Here is a 20,120-nt window from a genome sequence, read left to right as displayed (position 1 = left end):
ACAAAAAAAGATAAACAAAGGTCAAAAGTCAATATGATTGAAAACAACTACCATTACAGCATTCAAAAAAGGACAAAGTATATCGAATTGACTACAAAATGCTTAGAAATTAAATTCAAGCATATTTAGACTTACCATAAGGACTAAAGAAGTCACAAGTTTTTAGAGAAGCTTCATAACTAGTAACAAGCTCCTGTATCATAGAAACCTATTAAAGAATCAATAAAAAAAAATTTAACCCTTGAAAATGAGTCCTTAATAATATTTAAAATATGTATATTCATTAATGGATATACTTTTTAAAGATAAATATAAAAAAACTTAAATTTGAAAAACAATGCATATGTCCTTTCAGAATCATGCAAAAATTAAAAGAACATTAGACTTTTTACTGATCCCTACAACATGAACAAAAATCTCCCCTCATTGAGAAGATTAAGGAAAGAAAAGACCTATGGATATTTAAAAACAAAACCTCAGCTAGCTTTTATTTTACAAATTTCAACATAAAAGAAGTGTTATCTTTTTTTATTACACAGTTTATAAAAGAAATGATCACTAATTACTACTGAAATATACATTATGCAATATATGAAATAATGCAGGCATTATTTCAACATACATACTACAGAATCTGCCATTTTCTTTCTAGGTTGTAAGACCCACTATACATTAATGAATCCATGAGGTAGACAGACGTAGCTACCTATATTCAGACTAAAAAATGAATACCACACAGATTAAGTGAAATGACGCAAGTTATAAACCATAATGGCAAGATAAAATGAAGTAATAAATAGTTAATTAGAATATGGCACTTTTAGAGGACCACCAGTATCATCAGAGCTACATAACACTAGATCCAAGGATAAATCTAAACACTACAAGTGACTTTTGCAGGTCAAGTAAAAAAGAAAAGTGCCTGTCTTTAAATTATGACAAAATGCCTTTGAAAGTACAAGGTGAGAGGCAATAAAAATGTCAAGTTATGATAAGGAGATTCTCTGTTGCTTATTTTTATATATCTAATTTTATGGGTTTAACAGGACTAAGTTCATCAATAAGTCACCTTAAACTAGGTAGTTAATATGAATTAGATGGCCTACTTGATGTCTTATTTCTTTTTAAGAAACACACAAATACTTAACTAATCAATAAAAAAGCATTTATTAACAACTAATATTTACCAGATGCTATGCTGGAGATAATTAAAACACCTGTTCTCAAGGAACATATTTACATTCCATGAACTGCAATACATAATTAAAACAGAAAACCAAACCAAAACTGATCACTTCAAAGTGCTGATGTTGAGAAGACAATGAATGGTGTTGTCATTGTTGACACATACAACAAAGTAATTAGATCAATTATGTGTATAGGTTTTGGTTACAAGAGTTACAAAATGGTACAGACTCTGAATATACAATTCAAGTGAGGTGATATTTTAAGCCCTGTCCTTAAAAATCACCTTATTGACAATTCTTATTGAAAATTTAATCTACACTTTAATAAAACTACTCTTTGATCAGGAAATCCCATTTCATACATATTAAGCATGTCAAAGGCAAAAAAAGTAAGATTCTATATCTATTAAAATATTCACTGCAGCACTTTTTGTGGTGGTAAAGAACTGAAAAAGTAGGGAGGTGCATATTGATTATGGAATGGCAAAACTTTGAAACAAGAATGGAAAAATAATATCAAATACTTTGAGATCTGAAAAGCTCTTTACATATATTCTCATTGGATCCTACAACAATCCTGGGAGATTCATGACATTATTAACACTCCCATTTTACAGATGAAGAAACTGAAGTTCAGAGCTTTTAAGTGACTTGTTCAGGGTCACACAACTATCAATTATCTGAGAACAGAATTTAAATGCAGGACTCCAAGACCAGCAGTCTCTCTTCCATGCCATCTAGCTATATCTTAACATTACTCTGCCATAAAAAAAACAGTTATTCAGTGAAACATGGGAAGATTTATTTGAAATGATGAAAAACGAAGCAAGCAGAAACAGGAAAACAATATACACAAAGACTACAACAATGTAAATGGAAAGAATTTTTTTTAAAAACATGAACATTGTGTAACTATAATAACCCAGCTTTCTCACTAAGCAGAGCTGAGGAATGCCACACCCTCCCTTCATTGAAGAGATGGGGCACTATGACTATGGAATACTGCATATACTCTCAGATGTCAGTGTACTGGCTGACTTTGCTAAACTTTTTTTTAAGGGAAAGTTGAGGAGGTATAGGGGAGATATATGAAGATTAGAACGTAACAAAAGCAAAGTTATCATTAAGTTCTTTAAAAATAAAACCTAAGAATAAATTACCTTATTTTCAACAAAAGAAGAATTTTCTGTTTCTAATGGTCAAAGTGCACGATTTAGACATATACACGAAGGCTAGGCCAATCTCACTTTGCTCATTGTCTGGTCCCATAATACTCATGCTCTAAAATGAGGTAAGGTTCCCCAGATCTCTTGTATTTCAGACACAACTTCAAGAGAGGTAGCACAATGTGGTAGAAAGACTATTGGGTATGGAGTCAAGAGAGCTTCAGTTTTATGATTCTACCACTGAAACTAAATTCACAACTTTTCTAAGGCTCCAGTTTCATCATCTATAAATGAAGATAATGATCACATGATCTAATTTACATCAAATGCTATGTCACACTTCAGCTATTATTATTCTTCCTCCATACTTTGTTTATTGGTTCTGCATAAGTGACCTTATGTACTTATCATATGTTATCATTAGACAGTTACAGCTGAACAATTCGGCCCTTTTCTACACATACAAAGTCCTCTTTATTTAAATTTGTAAAAGGTTGACCTCACTGATTAGATGACCAACAAATCCACTTCACAGCTATATTCTCCAGCCTTCTTTGTATGGTACTCTTTGGAAAGATAGCACAAAACAAACAATCAACCAACAACAATAAATAGTGGGCATGCATATGGCACTTAGGGTTTACAAGGAATTTAAATATATTAACTAATTTGAACATCACAACAACTTTGTAATTGCAGGTACTACAAATATTGTTATCTCCATTTTACAGATAAGAAACTGAGGTCCATAGGGGCGGCCAGGTGGCTCAGTGAGTAAGAGCACTGGCTCCAGTGTCGGGATGACCTGGGGATCAAATCCGGGCTCAGACACTCAGCACCACACCCAGAAATAACTGGCCGTGTAACCTTGAGCAAGTTACTTAACCCTGATTGCTTTAAAAAAGAAAAAAGAAACTGAGGTCCAAAGAGGTCACCTAATTTGCTCCTACTCCTTCTTCTTCTTCTATGCAACGTGACTAATGTGAAAATGTGTTTAAAGGAATGTTATATGTTAGAGACCATATCAGATTGCAAACTGTCTTGGGGATGGAGTGCGGTGGGAGGGGGAGAAAATTTAAAACTTATGGAAGTTAATGTTGAAAACTGTAAATAAATAATTTTTAAAAAGGATTATCCATACTGCCAAATGCAACAAATAGTTCTAGAAGGATTAAGACCAAGAAAAGATTACATGAGATTTAGCTATTAGGAGACTGTTGGTTAACTAGACAGAACAATCTCAGCTGAGCAATGATTTCAGAAGCCAGAATGCAAGAAGCTGAGGGATCAGATAAAATACAGACAGTAAGTATAGACAACTTTTTCCAGGAGTTGGGCTAAGAAAGTCAGGAAAAGTTCTAGGACAAAAGGATGGTGAGGTTTAGACAAAGGTTTTCAAAGAACAAGGAAGGCTTGGGCTTGTTTGAAGGAAGCAAAGAAGGTTCCAGTCTATAGAGAGGGACTAAAGATTCAAGACAGACAGGGATGTCCAAGGAATAATCTGCTGGAATAGACAGGAGGGAATAAAGGAAGTCTTGATGACAGCAAAAAACAAATTTAATAGGGCTGAAGCACAGAAAGAGGTGGAATGATGCTATGATCAGATAGGGGAATGTCAGCTTTTAATTAGGGAAATATAACATTCATGTGAACATGCGTATGTGGCTGTAGTAAAGGAGTAAGTCACTGGATTTTAGGAGGCAGAGGAAAAGGAAAAGTTAGAAAATTTAAGAAAATGTCCAAGTAGATATCAAAGTCCTTTACTATAAGAGACATATGTAAGTTCAGGTAAACAATACCACTGGAGTTGGGGGGAGGAGGAGGGAAGGAGAAGGCTCAATTATGATTCAACACTGTGAAATAGTCAGAAAAGCTACCGTAATCTGGGGTTACATTAATAGATACACATTACTCAGAACAACAACAAAAAAGTATAGTGTCATTATAGTCCACTATAGTTTTATATTGATTTTTGAGCACCACATTTTAGGAAGGACATTGGAACTAAAGGGTCCCCAGAAAAGGGTAATCAGGATGATGAGGGTGACTTGGAACCATAACATGTAAGGATCATTTGAAGAAACTAGAGATGTTTAGACAAGAACAAACAAAAGATTGAAGAGTGGTGGAGAATCAGGAAAAACACAATGAAAAATCTTATTATTCATGTTTTAATAAATTCAAGTACTAATTCCCTATTCTTCCACTAAATATAACTCCTATCAATGGCTCAATATGGCAAGAAGATAACATTGGGTTCAAAAAATCTATGTGAGCAAAGTATGAGCTTTGGCAGAGGGTGTGTGTGTGTGTGTGTGTGTTGTCTTTGGATTTACACAAAAGGTCTATTACTAGTATCATATAGTTTCCCTCATAGTTGTCTGAAAGACAATGTCTAAATAGTTATAGAAGAGCTGCAATTTAAATTAATGAGGGAAAACCTATACCAAGGAAACCATAAATCCTTTAGGCATTGATATAATTCCATATCATCTCACTTTTATGTAGCTTTTTAAGGTTTAAGATGTGTTAATTCATCTTTCCCATAACAACTCTGTAGTAATTCCAGCAGTAATAAAACTACCTTTATATAGCTTCTTAAAGATTTCTGATTCATGTTTATTTGTTCTCACAACAACCCTAAAGTAACTGCATATTAGTTCATAGTTATGTTGTTTTTCATACTGTTTGGAAGGAACTCTCCAAAGTACCTAAAACACTGACAGATCATTTATGTATCCTTTCTATAAAGACAAGGAAACTAAGGTTCAAGTAAGTTCAATGATTTCTCCTCAACTATGTGTTAGGCAGAAACAAGATTCAATGCTTTTCTACTTGACTATATTGATTTTCAGGAAAAAATAAAGCTCCTATATCTGTCCCACAAGAAGACTTTTTCTCATGTTCTAATACAAAGAAATTCATTATTATTCTAGTACTAAATAAAGATCTTCCCTCACCAAAAAAAAAAAAACCTAAGTAGATTTCTGCACCCCTCAACTGAAGTGAAGTCTAATAATCCCTAGGTTTTCTTAGGAACCTCCAACATACATTTCATTTCCTTCTAAGCAGATCTGAATATCAATTTACTGAGTTTGAATTCAACTAGAGGTTTGCAATTTTATACTCAACATTGGCCAAACCATTTCAAAGGATAGCAGTAAAATGAAGTGCTTTCTTAGAGCTCTGACCCCTCTTCTTCCCTTCTAACAAATGCACAAGGCATATTTATAAAGAGAAGCTGGGAATTTTCAGATTAACACCAGAACAGAAGAGCAATAATTCCCCAAACACTACGCATCTTATCAACCTCACAAAAATTTTTGTTACCCTGATTGCCTGGCACAGCTAACATTCTAAATTTTATTCTGTGATCAATGCTTAAGATATTTTTGCCACTTGATGTGGTGTAAAAAGGCAAAGACAAGGTATGAAAGGACCCTGCTCTCAAGGTACTGGTTTCAATTTCAACTCAAAAATATTAAGAAAAGGAGAAAAGTACAACTGACTTTTATAAAAACATAATATTTAAAGGCAAAATATGAAAATGAACAGGGGTATAGTTCTAGCCAACTAACTGAATAAGATAGCTTAAAATAAATATAGGCTTTTTTCAGTTTTTAAAAAGAAAATCTGGGGAGTAAGGATAAAAGTCTAAAGCTTTTTTAAAAATTTCCTTCCCTATGATTCCTAATCATTATTTTAAACTCATAAAATCTTTATTTATCAGTATAGAGATTTGACAATATTGTATTTCATTTGGTTTTAGTTTCCTCATCTATAAAACAAGAGGGTGGGGTTGATATCTCTACTAACATTCAATTCTCTTCATTCAGTCTTCTTTCATGAAACAACACTGCCATCTACTGGGCAATTCCAAAAGTTTGATGACAGGTCTGTAACTCTAGAATATGATTTTAATGCTTTCCCTCCACAAAAAAATAGAGCAGCAGTACATATAAAAATGTTACAGATCCATCTGGATTTGAAGTTTCATGTGCAATCATCTTTTTTGTTGTGCTATATTACAGAAATTCTTTATTCCATAATTTTTTTCAAAATTTATTTTTAAAAAAGTTCATGTTCACTGAGGTCACGATTACATGTTAACTACAAACTAAATTTCTGATATTATTTTTTCCATCCCTTTCAAAAATTTTACATCTGTTTCATTTAATAAAAATGTATGAAATTGAAATTTTAAAAGTCAACTTAAATTTTTAAAAATCTCTAATTTCAAGACAATATGAAAGATTTGAAAATCATTTAACAAAATGTATAAAATAAAAACAAAGGTATTGATAAAAATTTATTTAGAATGAAATAATTAGATATGCTAAATCTGCTAATAAATCAAGTGTAAAAATACAAGTATAAAACAAAGCAAACCTCTAGTCTTAGTAGCAGCACTATTGGTAGGGTGAGGGAGCAAATTTGAGGAATTATTTGAATTGCTTACAGATCTTTCCTAACTCAAATGTGAATAAATTATACTTCCTTCTACATATAAGAAAGAAATTCAAATATTTATATAAATTTAAGCATGGACACTCAGTAGTTTGCTTAGCATTTCTAACAACATATAAATTACTGTATATTTCTTCTAAAAACAACACAAATGTTATTAATTCTTCATAGTCCCAATCAAGTAGGTTTATGCCATTCACTGCATTCAGCAACCATTTATTGAATATTTACAATAAAGCAAGAAAAATGATCCACCTAAGTTAGTTGTTCAACATCACAGAGACAAAACACAGAATCTGGATTAAAGCCTCTGAGCCAATTGCTCATTCTTTAAATCACAAAACTACATTTTCTTAGCATTTCAAAATACTTGAAGCTTCCACTAGAATTATCTCAATTAAAATTTCAGTTCTAACATAGTTGTAGTTTGGGTTTTTTTTTAACTTTGCAATTGAAGAAAGTTTATTTTTGCTAATCAAAATTAGTGCTTAAACATTATTTCTCAAAATATCTAGTCTCATCAAAAGACTTTTTCTTTCTACAAAGGTGCTCTGCAATAGAAACAATGCTTAATAATTCTTCAGGAAAAGATGAACAATTCTACCAAAAACTAGAAATTATTTCTTCATGTGACTATACAAAACAGTGGTACTATTTTGTAAATCTACCAAGTACAATGTGGACAAAAATACCGCTAGAAATAGCATGAGCACTACCAAAGTTCAATCATATATTATTCTCCTTTCTTCCAATTTTAGATAAAAAGCTCTTTGGTAAAGAAGAGGATCACAAATATATTCATTTCAGGAAAATATAAAACAGCCTTAAAAACTTTCTCCTAAGTCCTACAGCAGTACTTTATAAGGTCGCTTGGTTCACTCAGTAAGCTACCGAAAGGCAGGAGCTGTTTCATTTACATCTGCCAGAGCCTTTGTACACTGCAATGGGTCACACCGTATTTAACATTTTTAAATATTTTTCTGATGCACACAAGACTCCTGAGCCATTCTTCTACTGACTACAGACCCAATGCCCTCAGACCACTCTCTTCTTATATATAATTTAACACTAGTCTGAATAATATTTATAAGATTGCATAAGAGGAAATGCTTCTTTCATTGTAATGAAATAAATAAATTTATTTTGAAAATAAATAAAATTCCAGTTTTTCTAAAGAAATATTTCTCCTCTATTACCTTCTAAAACTTCCCTAGATTTTTTAAGAATATGAAATTTAAGTATTTTTAATGAGAAGTAGAAACTTTCACTATATTATTCCATTCTATTTATGCATGTAGCTATTATGATGATACTATATTTATTTAACCTTTTTAATTCTTTCAAGTTTCAGTCTCATAATTTCCCTCATGAAGTTCATAGGAACACAGATTTAGAGCTGAGAGGGACCTAAAAGACCATCTAGTAAAGTCCTCTCATTTTACAGATGAGGTGAAAAGATTAAGTGATCTGCCCAAGAATATCCAACATAAGTATCAGTAACAGAATATGAGCCCGAGTCTTCCTGAATCTAGATCCAGCACTCTATCTACTATGAAGGCAGACAAATGAATATCCCAAATTATTGGAACGGTTCCCAAGTTACACAAAATACAACACAACAGGGATACGAGATTAGAAAACAGGTCTTTCCCTTCTCGTGCGCTAGCCAATGACTACTTCCTCTGTTACAATGGTCAGATGGTTCAATTCTTCCCATTAAAATATTCTGAAATGATTCACACTGCTTGCATATTTCTGCAGTGAAAAGAAAAGGTGGAAGAGTAGAAAGATGTGAAACTTCTATAACTTTTTCAATGCCTTCTATGATTAGTTCATGTGTCTAAAGGGCATTCAGAGATAAATGTTCAATAATAACTAATAATCTTGAAATATTTCAATCAAGGACAGAATGAAATTCATCCTTCCTGAAACATGACAAACAAAGGTCTTCAAAGGAAACAGCCTACCTTCCTGTGCAGACAGCCTTACACATCTCTTTCAAGACATCTGGCGCTTCATCCAACCAGACAATGCATTCTCTGAGCTTCTGTGTTGTTTTTAGTTACAGACAGAGCACATGTGCGCTGATGTGGAGCTTCAACGGAATCAACGCACCTGTAACACAACCGACGCAAACCTTGATGTTGACTTCTCTCAAGAGTCTCACACTCATAAGTGAGAGGAAGCACAGGAAAACTAATGAGTAATTTCAATGACAAGTGAAAAATGAAGTTTAAAACTACTGCATATTTTCTTGGAATTGTATGAACACTAAAGAAAAAATGATAATTTGTAGCTTTAAGAATAGAAAGTAATGAATAAGTTAAGTAGATATCATGCATTGTAAATACTTTGACCTTATAAAAGAATCCAAAGACAGTATCCTTGTCAATCATCCTCTAATCTCTTTCTCAATCAGGTCAGCAGACGTTAAACATGGAGATATAAAGAATATGCAGGAAAGGCAAGGGAGAAATGTGCAGAGCAGGTGCTATGTATGGAGTCTGATTTTATTCTTGTACAAAATTGAAATCCCAAAAGCACATAGTATTAAGTAGACACTATAAAGAGGATCAAGATTAAAGCTGACCCTAAATATCTTGTTTTCAATTAGACTTTAATGAATACATGGGAGCATTAAGAATTATCTTTAATTGGTAGTTTTTATTTTAGAAAAAGAATTAAAGGAAAATATTCCATTTAAATATATTATGCAGAAATTCTAGTTAGCATAAATTATAAATTATGGAAAATTATTTTTATATTTGATATTCCTATTTAGAAGAGATAAGCTAGTTTTCCCATTAAGAAACTCACAAAGGATAAAATCAATGCCATTAAATAAACATTAACCAAGAAAGTTAAATTTAAAATTAAGGTAAATTACTTGTAAATTTATTTAAAATAAATAGACAAAAGTTAAGTATTAAAAGGGAATACTTTCCAGTCAATATAGAACTAAAGATTAAATTTAAAGAATCCATCATTAATTTTGCCATATATGGACAATTCATGTTAACAATATTTTAAGTTTTAGTGTTTATACTAATACAAAGTATTTATGTTTTGTTAGGAAATCACTCTTCCTTTAATGCATGATTCAAAACTATTTCCAGTATTTTAGGCAAAACTTTATGCTAAATGTTTGAGTCACATATCCAACTATACAATAAAAATCAACTAGAAGGCTTATCATTTAGGGAAATACACATTAAAGTCGATTTTTAAGAAATTAATTAATTCTATGCTTCAAATCACTAGTAATTTAAAAACAAAGTAACTCTAAGGTTTCACTTCATACCTTTATATAGGCAAAGATGACAAAAAAGGAAAAGGACAAATGTTGAAAGGACTGCAAGAAAACAGATACATTAAAGAACTGCTGGTGGTGTAAACTGGTCTTTTCATTCAGAAAAGTAATTTGGATCCATATACAAAAAGTCAATACAATGACTTTAACCCCTTTAACCCACCCAGTACTGTTCCTATACCTATATCCCAAAGAGATCAAAGAAAGAAGAAAAAAATCCCATATGTACAAAAATATTTATAGAGCAGCTCATTTTTTTTAAGAAATTAAGAACTAGAAACTAAGGGGATGCCCATAAACACAGGAATGGCTAAACAAATTACAGCACATGAACGTAATGGAATACATTATGTCATAAGAAATCAGGAAAGGGGCTATATCAGAAAAACCTGGAAAGGTATGGATGAAATAATGCAGAGAATAAATTTATACAATAACAACACTATAAAGAAAATAACTTAGAAAGACTTGAGAATTCTGATCAGTGAAGCATGGAGCATGATACCTGTCTCCTGACAGAAAAGTAATGGGCTAAAAACATAGAGTAAGACATAATTTTTTAGCAAAGGTAGCCACAGCAAAATTGGTTTCACTTGATTATACATTTTTATTAAAGGTGTTTTGTTTTTCTTTAATTCTTTTCAAATTAAGACACAGACTGGAGGGAAGAAAGGGGGCACTCACTCACAAAAGAATCACAATCAAGTAGGAGTTTTGAAAGTTACAGAATGAATTATATATGTAAAAAGAAAAGCAAGTTCTAGATGAGATCCACAGTTTCATGCACAATTCTCTCTTGCTCCACAATGTACATGGAAATGCTCATTTTATTGTGTTTAAGTTCAGAATTTTTAAAAATGAAAAACAGGGGTGGCTAGGTGGTGCAGCAAATAGAGTGCTGGCCCTGGAGTCAGGAGGGCCTGAGTTCAAATCGGGCCTCAGATACTTGACACACTTACTAGCCCTGTGACCTGGGGCAAGTCACTTAACTCCAATTGCCCTGCCTTCCCCCCTCCAAAAAAAAAAAGGAAAAATAATCTGTGTTTGCAACTAGTAATAATTTATGGCCTGGACATGTGGTTTCATTCTATAATGTAAGGTCTTAGAGAGTTGCTTGGGGCACTAAAAGATGAAGTGTTTTGCTTAGGATCATTCACTTAGCCAATATGCAGCAGAGGTGACTAAATCATCCTGACTCCAAAGCAAGCCCTTCTCTCTCCACCATATCTTGCTGGCTCTCTTATAATAATGGCCATTATTGATTCTCAATGCAAATTTTCCTTGCCTATTGCCAAATTTATTTTTAGACAACTTGCAGCCCTTTAACTAATCCTTAGCAGTTATACAAAATTAGATACCGAAAAGAATTAGCAAAAAATTTATATTCTAAATATGAAATATCACAACTGATTCTAAAAAATTTTAATATCACATTTGGAACTACTTCATACTTAAATTGATTGCTGTGATAGATAAAAATCAATTCAATAAATTAATGTTTAATAGCTAATTCAGGATTCACAAGGTGAAACAACAGGCCTAATCTTCCAAAATGAAGTGAAGGAGGGATAAATGTCGACTGGTACAAGCAAACTGGAAAGTATAGGACTTGGAGAAGGGGCTAGATCAGGATTGGAAGTGGACTACAAGTAAACAACATGGAAAGGCAAAAACCTAATGTGGTCTGAGGCTTCAGTTAACAGAAACCGAGTAACCAGTATGGTTGGTGTACTCTGTAAAGACCAGATCTATGGCAAACTATAATGATGAATATAAAAAGAATCAAAGAAAAAAGCATCAATGAAACATTTAAAAACACAAAGAGAAGTTCAGAATGAGACACACGTATTGAGGGCAGGTTTTTTATTGTTTTATATTCAATCCTCTTTTATATTTTTATTTGTATATTGAAATATTCATGTCTGTTAATATTTAACTTTGTAATAAAAAGAAACATTTTAAAAAGAAAAAATTTCCATGTGAACACAAAATTTTCTCTAGCTTGAAGCATATTTCTTTAAAGTTTTTTAGATGATACAATAAGCTGTTCGGTTTTTTTTTTATATTTTTAAATGTGTACTGCAATGTCATTCAAAAAAAGTAAGATTTCTTCAGAATGTCTGCATTGTAGGCAAACTCATACAAAGATATAAAGCATTATGTTACTATTTATACTTTGTGTTATGTGAGATGAATTTTCTTTTTTGGTAACTTTAACTGTCTTCATAGAACATGATACAGAATAAAGTATAACCTGTGGGGAAAAAAACAAAAAATAAAAAGATAATAGAGATAGAGTGTTCAGTTCTGGGATCCACATTTTAGTAAGGACACTAATATGCTGCAACATGTTATGGAAAGTGGTCAGAATTGTGAAGGAACTCAAAGGATCATCACCTAGAAGAGGTTCTAAGCTTACTCTGCTTCAGTCCAAAGATAGAACCAAGATCAACTAGTATAAGTTACTGGAAAGTGGACTTAGTTCAACACAGAGGAAAAACATCTTAACAACTAACACTGTTCAAAAATGGAACAGGGGGACAGCTAGGTGGGGCAGTGAATAGCACTTCGGCCCTGGAGTCAGGAGGACCTGAGTTCAAATTTGACCTCAGAAACTTGACAACTACTAGATATGTGATCTTGGGCAAGTCACTTAGCCCCAACTGCTTTGCCTTCCCCCCTCAAAAAAAGAAAACAAAACAAAAACAAATGGAATGGGCTACTACTGGGGACTATGAAAGCCCAATCAGTAGAAATGTTTAAGTGGATACTAGCTAGCCAGTTTTTTAGGATGGCTCTGAGAATTACTTCATGAAAAGTATGAATTGGATTACCTACAGAGATCCTATATGATCTCTTCCGACTCTAAAAGATTTAGTATTCACTGACAAAAGAAAAACTAAGCACCTAAGATTGGAGTGAGTTTTAATATATTTCAGATATAAATTCAGACTTTTTCTCTACCAGGTAGAATTCAATTTATTTTATTATTATTATTAATCTTCAGAAAGTTTTTAAAACTTCAGTTTTATTAATTTTCAAAACTATGATTACTGTTGATAAGCCAACCAGTATTTTTACACAAATTTTCATTTACATACGTTTTCAATATAAACATCTTCTGAAATTGCAAAAAAAAAAAACCTACCAAAATTACAACAAGCAATCTACTACAAATTTAGAAGATTTGTGCTCAATATGCACACACTAACTAGATACTGAAGTAGAATATAAATGACAAAAATGGTTTCAAGTGCTGTACTTTGCACACAGAAAAATGGCAGTAACAACTCACTCATTGGCAGAACCTGTCTTTTGAGATCTTTCTTTTTAGTATGAGTGATGACAGAATTACATTTATGTGTCTATTTTCTCATTCATCACCCAGCTGACCAAAGAAAGGTTTTCAAGATGACTCTGGAGGGTTAGGAGAGTCAACCACCCTAAATAAGCTTTTCTAATACTTCAGAGGTGTTTAACCCTGTAAGTATACAGTACTTTGAATTACTAAAATGGGTTTCACAACTATGATCTTATGCAAAATTCACAAAGGGGTTAAAACTACAAATTTGGTCTCATGGGCAGAATAGTCTGACGATTATTTTACTTTACTCCAACAAACAATAAATAGTTATTAAATTATTCCTAAAGGGTTAACATGGAATAAGTTTTATTAAGACCTCAAAAATAAAGTTATATAATACTAGGAACAGTATTTTGGAATCTATTTTTGATGACTTAAGTGTGGTCCTTTCCAGAAAGGAAGATGATTCAACCTCTACTAAGTTAAAAATAGGCTTAGAGGATGGTGTCTTAAAGACTAAGAGGGCTGAAATATAATCCTCTTTGATCTCTTAACATGATTATGGATAATTATATAAAATGATTTCGCAAAATTTAAAAAAGACCTATTAAATCAGCTGATTTCAATTTCATAAGTGACAATTTTCATAAAACTAACATGCCTGTATTGCCCAAAATTGTTTCTCTTGGTATTTATCTACATTTTTAAAATGCTCCCCCTCAAAAAAATGATTATTCCTCAAACCTACATTAAAAATAATAAATGGAAGAACAAATTAAAATCAAAAGAAAAGTTGTAAGCATCAAGACTTCTAGGACAAATGATTACAAAAGCCTTCAAATTCTGGGAATTCCTCATCACATGATTCTCAAAATTACAAACAGCAAAATACAAACTAGGAAAGAATCAGTGAGCAAAATAGGTTATATATTTTTAATACCTAAAAATTCTACCATTTATTACATTCAGAAGTGTGTATCAAGGTATCCAAAAATTTTTACAATATTTGCAAACTGTGACAAATTTCCACATATAATTATGACAAAATTGGGAAGATATAGTATTAATACACTAAGTGAAAATAATTGTTTATATGTTTGATCATCTATCTCTAACATTAAAGAGTTAGCCTTTAAGTCATTAGCCTGGTAGAACTGATACCAGCAGAGCTAGCCAATATAAGATGCTCTATATCTCAAGAAATTATTGGAAATATTAAATTGAACATTTTGATCCAGCAATATCACTACTAGGTCTATATCCTAAAGAGATCATAAAAAAGGGGAAAGGACCTACATGTGCAAAAATATTTATAGCAGTTCTTTATGTGGTGGCAAAGAATTGGAAATTGAGAAGATGACCATCAATTGGGGAATGGCTGAACAAGTTGTGGTACATGAATATAATGGAATACTATTATTGTGCAATAAGAAGTGATGAACGGGGATTTCAGAAAAATCTGGAAAGACTTATATGAACTGATACAAAGTGAAATGAGCAGAATACTGTACACAGTAACAGCAACATTGTATGATGATCAACTCTGAATAACTTACCCCTTCTCAACAATACAATAAACCAAGAAAATTACAAAGAACTCATGATGGAAAATGCTACCCACATCCAGAGAAAGAACTGACGGACTCCGAAAGCAGATTGAAGCATACTATTTTCACTTACTTAATTTTATTGTCTTTTTTCCCTTTCCCTTTTTCTCTTTCATAACTGTAACTAATATGGGAAATGTTTTACATAATTGTACATATATAACCTATATCAAATTGCTTACCATTTTAGGAAAACAGGAAGAGAGGGAGGACAGAAGAAAAATTTGGAACTCAACATCTTGTAAAAATGAATGCTAAAAATTGTCTTTACATATAATTATAAAAAAATGCTATGAAAAAAATTTTAAGGGAAAAAAGAAATTGGAAATATTGTAGATAGGAACTTTTTTTTTTCTCCTACAGAGGGACTTTGTCATATGACTAAAGATAAATAAACTCAGCATATAAGAAAGTCATCAATATGACAGTTACTTCTTGAGCTCCAATTAAAACACCACTAAATGTGCTGGAAGTGCTATGTTCAACTTCAAATTATTTTTGTCCCCTGCCCCCTCAAAAAAAAAACCTACAAAGCATGGTTCAATAAAATATGAAAATTTTTAAAATTTGACAAATCCAAAAACACCTTAAAATATCTCTGTACTCCTAAGTACAGTAACTTTTTAGAATACTAAATAGAAAAAGGACTTGTACAAGCAAAAATATTTATAGTAGTCCTTTTTGGGGTGGCAAAGAATTGGAAATCAAGTAGATTCTCATCAGTTGGGGAATGGCTGAAGAAGTTGTGGTAGAAGTACTGATGAAGGGAGTGGTTTCAGAAAAACATGGTACGTCCTATATGAACAAAGAGAACCAATGTATTAGAGGTAAGTCCAGCTTTCTAAACACTACACTACACACTGGTGTCGAACTCAGATAGGAAGGTTTCCCTGGAGCCTCATATTAGAAACTCAGAAAACCATAAATTGACATTATCTATGTATTTTCATTTATTTTGTTAAACATTTCCTAATTACATTTTAATCTGGTTCAGGTCATATGCAGCTGAGTTTGATAACTCTTCATTACATCATGCTTCCTCCCATGCTAGTGTTATAATTCATTAAATGTTAAGATGAACAATAACTGGGGCAGCTAGGTGGTTCAGTGAATAGAGCACCAGACCTAGAGTCAGGAGGACCTGAGTTCAAATTTGGCCTCAGACACTTGACACTTACTAGCAGTGTGACCTTGGGCAAGTCACTTAAACCCCAATTGCCTTGCCTTCACCCCCTCAAAAAAAAAAAGATAAACAACTGCTGAAATCACTAAAACTAAGACATTTATACTAAATTGTTTTTACTACTAAAAAAAATTAAAAATTAAGAACTCATTAAAAAGGGCTAAAAATGTTTAAGGCAAAAGAAAACAAAGGAGTGGAAAAAACACAGTAAGACACAGATTCAGGTCTATAAAATTAACAGTTCTAAATCTGATGACTTTAAAAAAAAACATTTTATTTTTCCCCAACTACATGTAATGACCATTTTTAACATTCATTTTGAAAAATTTTTGAGTTCCTAATTTTCTCCCTCCTTCCTTCCCCTCTTCCTAAGATGATAAGCAATTTGAAATAGGTTATACATGTGTAATCATGCAAAACATATTTTCCATAATAGTCATGTTGTGAAAGAAAGCACAGACCCAAAGGAAAAACAAAAAAAAGTGAAAAATAATATGCTTTGATCTGCATTCAAACTCTATCAGTTCTTTCTCTGGATGTGGATTGCATTTTTCTTTTTTTTTTTTTTTTTAAGCAATCAGGGTTAAGTAACTTGCTCAAGGTTACACGGCCAGTTATTTCTGGGTGTGGTGCTGAGTGTCTGAGACCGGGATTCGATCTCCAGGTCATCCCAACACTGGAGCTGGTGCTCTTACTCACTGAACCACCTGGCCACCCCTAGGATTGCATTTTTCATCATGAGTTCTTTGGAGTTGTCTTGGATCACTGTATTGCTGAGAATAGCTAAGTCCTGAATGAGATTATTGGTGACAAGTATGCTTGCAATTTTCCAAATGCACTATGTATTACTTATCATTATTTTAATATAACAAGACTATCTCTTTAAGTATATTTTAGGTGGCTAATGTTCTCAATTATGCTATAATTATACATATGCTGCACATAAAAATGCTAGACATTTTAAAATCAAATAACAGCCATAAAAGTGTCACAAATTTAATATTCTATGGTATTTTTATTTACTTTTATATAATTATTAAACTAAGATTATAGGATAGCAGTTTCTAAATCTATGTGGCAGCAACACATGGGATCAAATTTTTCCCTTCTTTTATTCTTTGAGATTACATCTTAATAGTTTAATATATGCCACTTAATATATTCAAAATTCTAAGAATCATACAAGAAGCTCAATAAATAAAAACAAATATTTTTCCAAAGAAGTTGGCAGGTACATACATAGATAGTATCCTAACATATTATCAGGCTGCTTTACCGTACAAAGCCAAGTTGCATAGTCAGAGAATGCAAATATTAAACAAAGTAACAAAATAGGGACAAAATTTTTACTTAAGACAAATTTTTGGTAGAGGCATTACAATAACACAAACTTTCCTATCAATTGTTCCCTAAACTTGACATGCCATCTCACAGCACATGCCTTTGCACAAGACCTTCCTACAAAGCATTCTTTCTTCACCTCTGCTTCCTAGAACCCTCCAACTTCCTTCAAGATTCAACTCAGTCTGATAAAGTTCTCATTTTTAAGATATAAGGAATGAGTCATATTTATAACAATAAGTCATTCACCAATTGATAAATGGACAAAGAATGCGAAGAAACAGCTTCAAAGAAAGAAATCAAGTAGCATATGAAAAAATGTTCTAATTTACTAACAGATAAATACAAATTTAAACAACTCTGAGGTACACACCTCAGACTATCAAAGTTAACAAAAAAGGGAATGGCAAATAATGATGGGGCTGTGGGAAAAACAGGCACATTAATATACTACTGGCTGAATTATAAACTGGTCCAGCCATTCTGGAAAGCAACTTGGAACTACACCCAAAAAATCTATTAAATTGTGAATACCCAGTAATATCCAAGTTATACCCCAAAGAGAAGAAAGAAAGGAAAAAGAACCTATATCTATATCTCTATATCTACATATATATATATGTGTGTGTATATATATATATACATACACATATATCAGCAAATTTCATGGAGGCAAAGAACTGGAAAGTAAGGGGATACTCATCAACTGAGGAACAGATAAACAAGTTATGATATACGAATGTGATGGAAGACTATAATGAGAAATGAAGAAGGGGATGATTTCAGAAAAATCTGGGAAGACTTGTATGAACAGATGCAAAATGAAGTGAATGGAAGCAAGGGAAAAATACGTACAACAACAATGTTGTAAAGACAAACACCTTTAGAAGATTAAGGAAATCTGATCAATACAATGAAAAATCACCATTCCTGAAGGCTCATGATCAAACATGCTATCCACTTCCAGATAAGACAGATGATAGACTCAAAGAGATGATTATGGCACTTTTTCTGGACATGGATAATGCAAGAATATGTTCTGTTCAATACAAATTTGTACATATTTTAAGCTGGTTTTTCCTTGCTTTCTCAATTCAAAACTGAAAATAAGGGGTGGCCAGGTAGCACAGCGAGTAAGAGCACCAGCCCCAGAGTTAGGATAACCTGGGATCGAATCTGGACTCAGATACTTAGCACCCACCCAGAAACACCTGGCCACGTAACCTTGAGCAAGTTACTTAACCCCAATTGTTTAGGGGCGGCCAGGTGGCTCAGCGAGTAAGAGCACCAGCCCCAGAGTCGGGATGACCTGGGATCGAGTCCGTGCTCTGATACTTAGCACCACACCTAGAAATAACTGGCCATGTAACCTTGAGCAAGTTACTTAACCCCAATTGCTTTAAAAAAAAATTGAAAATAAAATAAAATTGGATTTTAAAAAATGATTAATTCGGGTACCACTTCCTAGGTGAAGCCTTTACTGATATCCCCAGTTGACAATACTCTCTTGGATTCAAAAATTACTTTTCATTTACTTAGCTTTATATTTACCCTACCAGCGTGTAAGCAACTTGAAGGCAAGGAATATGGTTTTTGTCTTTATAACATCTTGGCACATAGTGGACATTTAATAAGCATCTATTGAACTGATTTCTTTTAAATCAAAATTTTGTTTTTATATTTTCTTCACTATTACTTAGTCCTATTACTACAGATCAATCACTATTTTATTCTTGAATCAGATGAAAAGACATCTAAATCTCAGGGCTTTATTTTTTCAAAGTTTAGATTTCCTAAGAGCTCACTGACAAATATTTATTTTAAAATCCTAAAAAACATTTTTAAATAAAAATCCTTATGTGATGACAGAAAAACTAATTTCTATCACATCACAATAGTATCTAGCACATAATTTTTCTATCATTCCACACATAAGTCTGACAAACTTATCTGAATCTTTCTCGCTACTCAAAAATACTACTGGATTCATTCTGTATGAGAAGAATGATATAAGCTCAAAATCAACTGACTTCTCTATTCACACCTTAGCACCAAAATGACTTAAATTCTGAACATTTTCCAAACATATTTATAACTCATTTCAAACTTAATATCATTATAAACCTCATTTGATCACCACCTCAATTGACTTATTTCCATCTTTATACTCTCAGACTTTGATGAAACACTGAATTATCAGATTCTGGTTTTAGGATCAATTCCTCTTTTAAAAATCCCATAATGAACTAAAAGTCAATTATGCATTATAATGTGAATACATATGATCAATATGTATCAATTATTTTTAAAAGGCAAAAAAAATGTTAAATCCTCAATTTACTTTATTTCAAATTTTTTCTCAACAATTTCTTTCTCTTTTCATAGCAATAAATTTCTGAAACACTAATGCACTGAGTTTCTACAGGTTACACTTCATTTTCTGAAATTCACACTAACTTCTCATGAATGATACAGAGCCTTACTTTTTACTAAAAAAAAAAAAATTCTCTGGGGAGGCTAGGTGGCGCACTGAGTAAAGCACCAGCCCCAGAATC

General features: G+C 32.4%; 1 protein-coding gene across 5 annotated transcripts in view; it reads right to left on the bottom strand.

The window, feature by feature from the left end:
- The window catches only part of NAA16 (N-alpha-acetyltransferase 16, NatA auxiliary subunit), a 90,507-nt gene that overhangs the window by 22,252 nt on the left and 48,135 nt on the right, over nucleotides 1-20,120 (bottom strand). For all 5 annotated transcript variants that reach the window (XM_069068645.1, XM_069068649.1, XM_069068647.1 and 2 more), the window contains one exon: nucleotides 136-208. In XM_069068645.1, coding sequence (XP_068924746.1) covers nucleotides 136-208 — 73 coding nt within the window. The remainder of the gene's footprint in view (nucleotides 1-135; nucleotides 209-20,120) is intronic.

This window comes from Petaurus breviceps, unplaced genomic scaffold, assembly GCF_028583685.1.
Source record: "Petaurus breviceps papuanus isolate PSGF00001 unplaced genomic scaffold, PetGlider_PUasm1.0 90769, whole genome shotgun sequence".
Lineage (NCBI taxonomy): Eukaryota > Metazoa > Chordata > Mammalia > Diprotodontia > Petauridae > Petaurus > Petaurus breviceps.
Note: the sequence above shows the minus strand (reverse complement) of the source record. Positions and strands in the feature narration are given on the sequence as shown.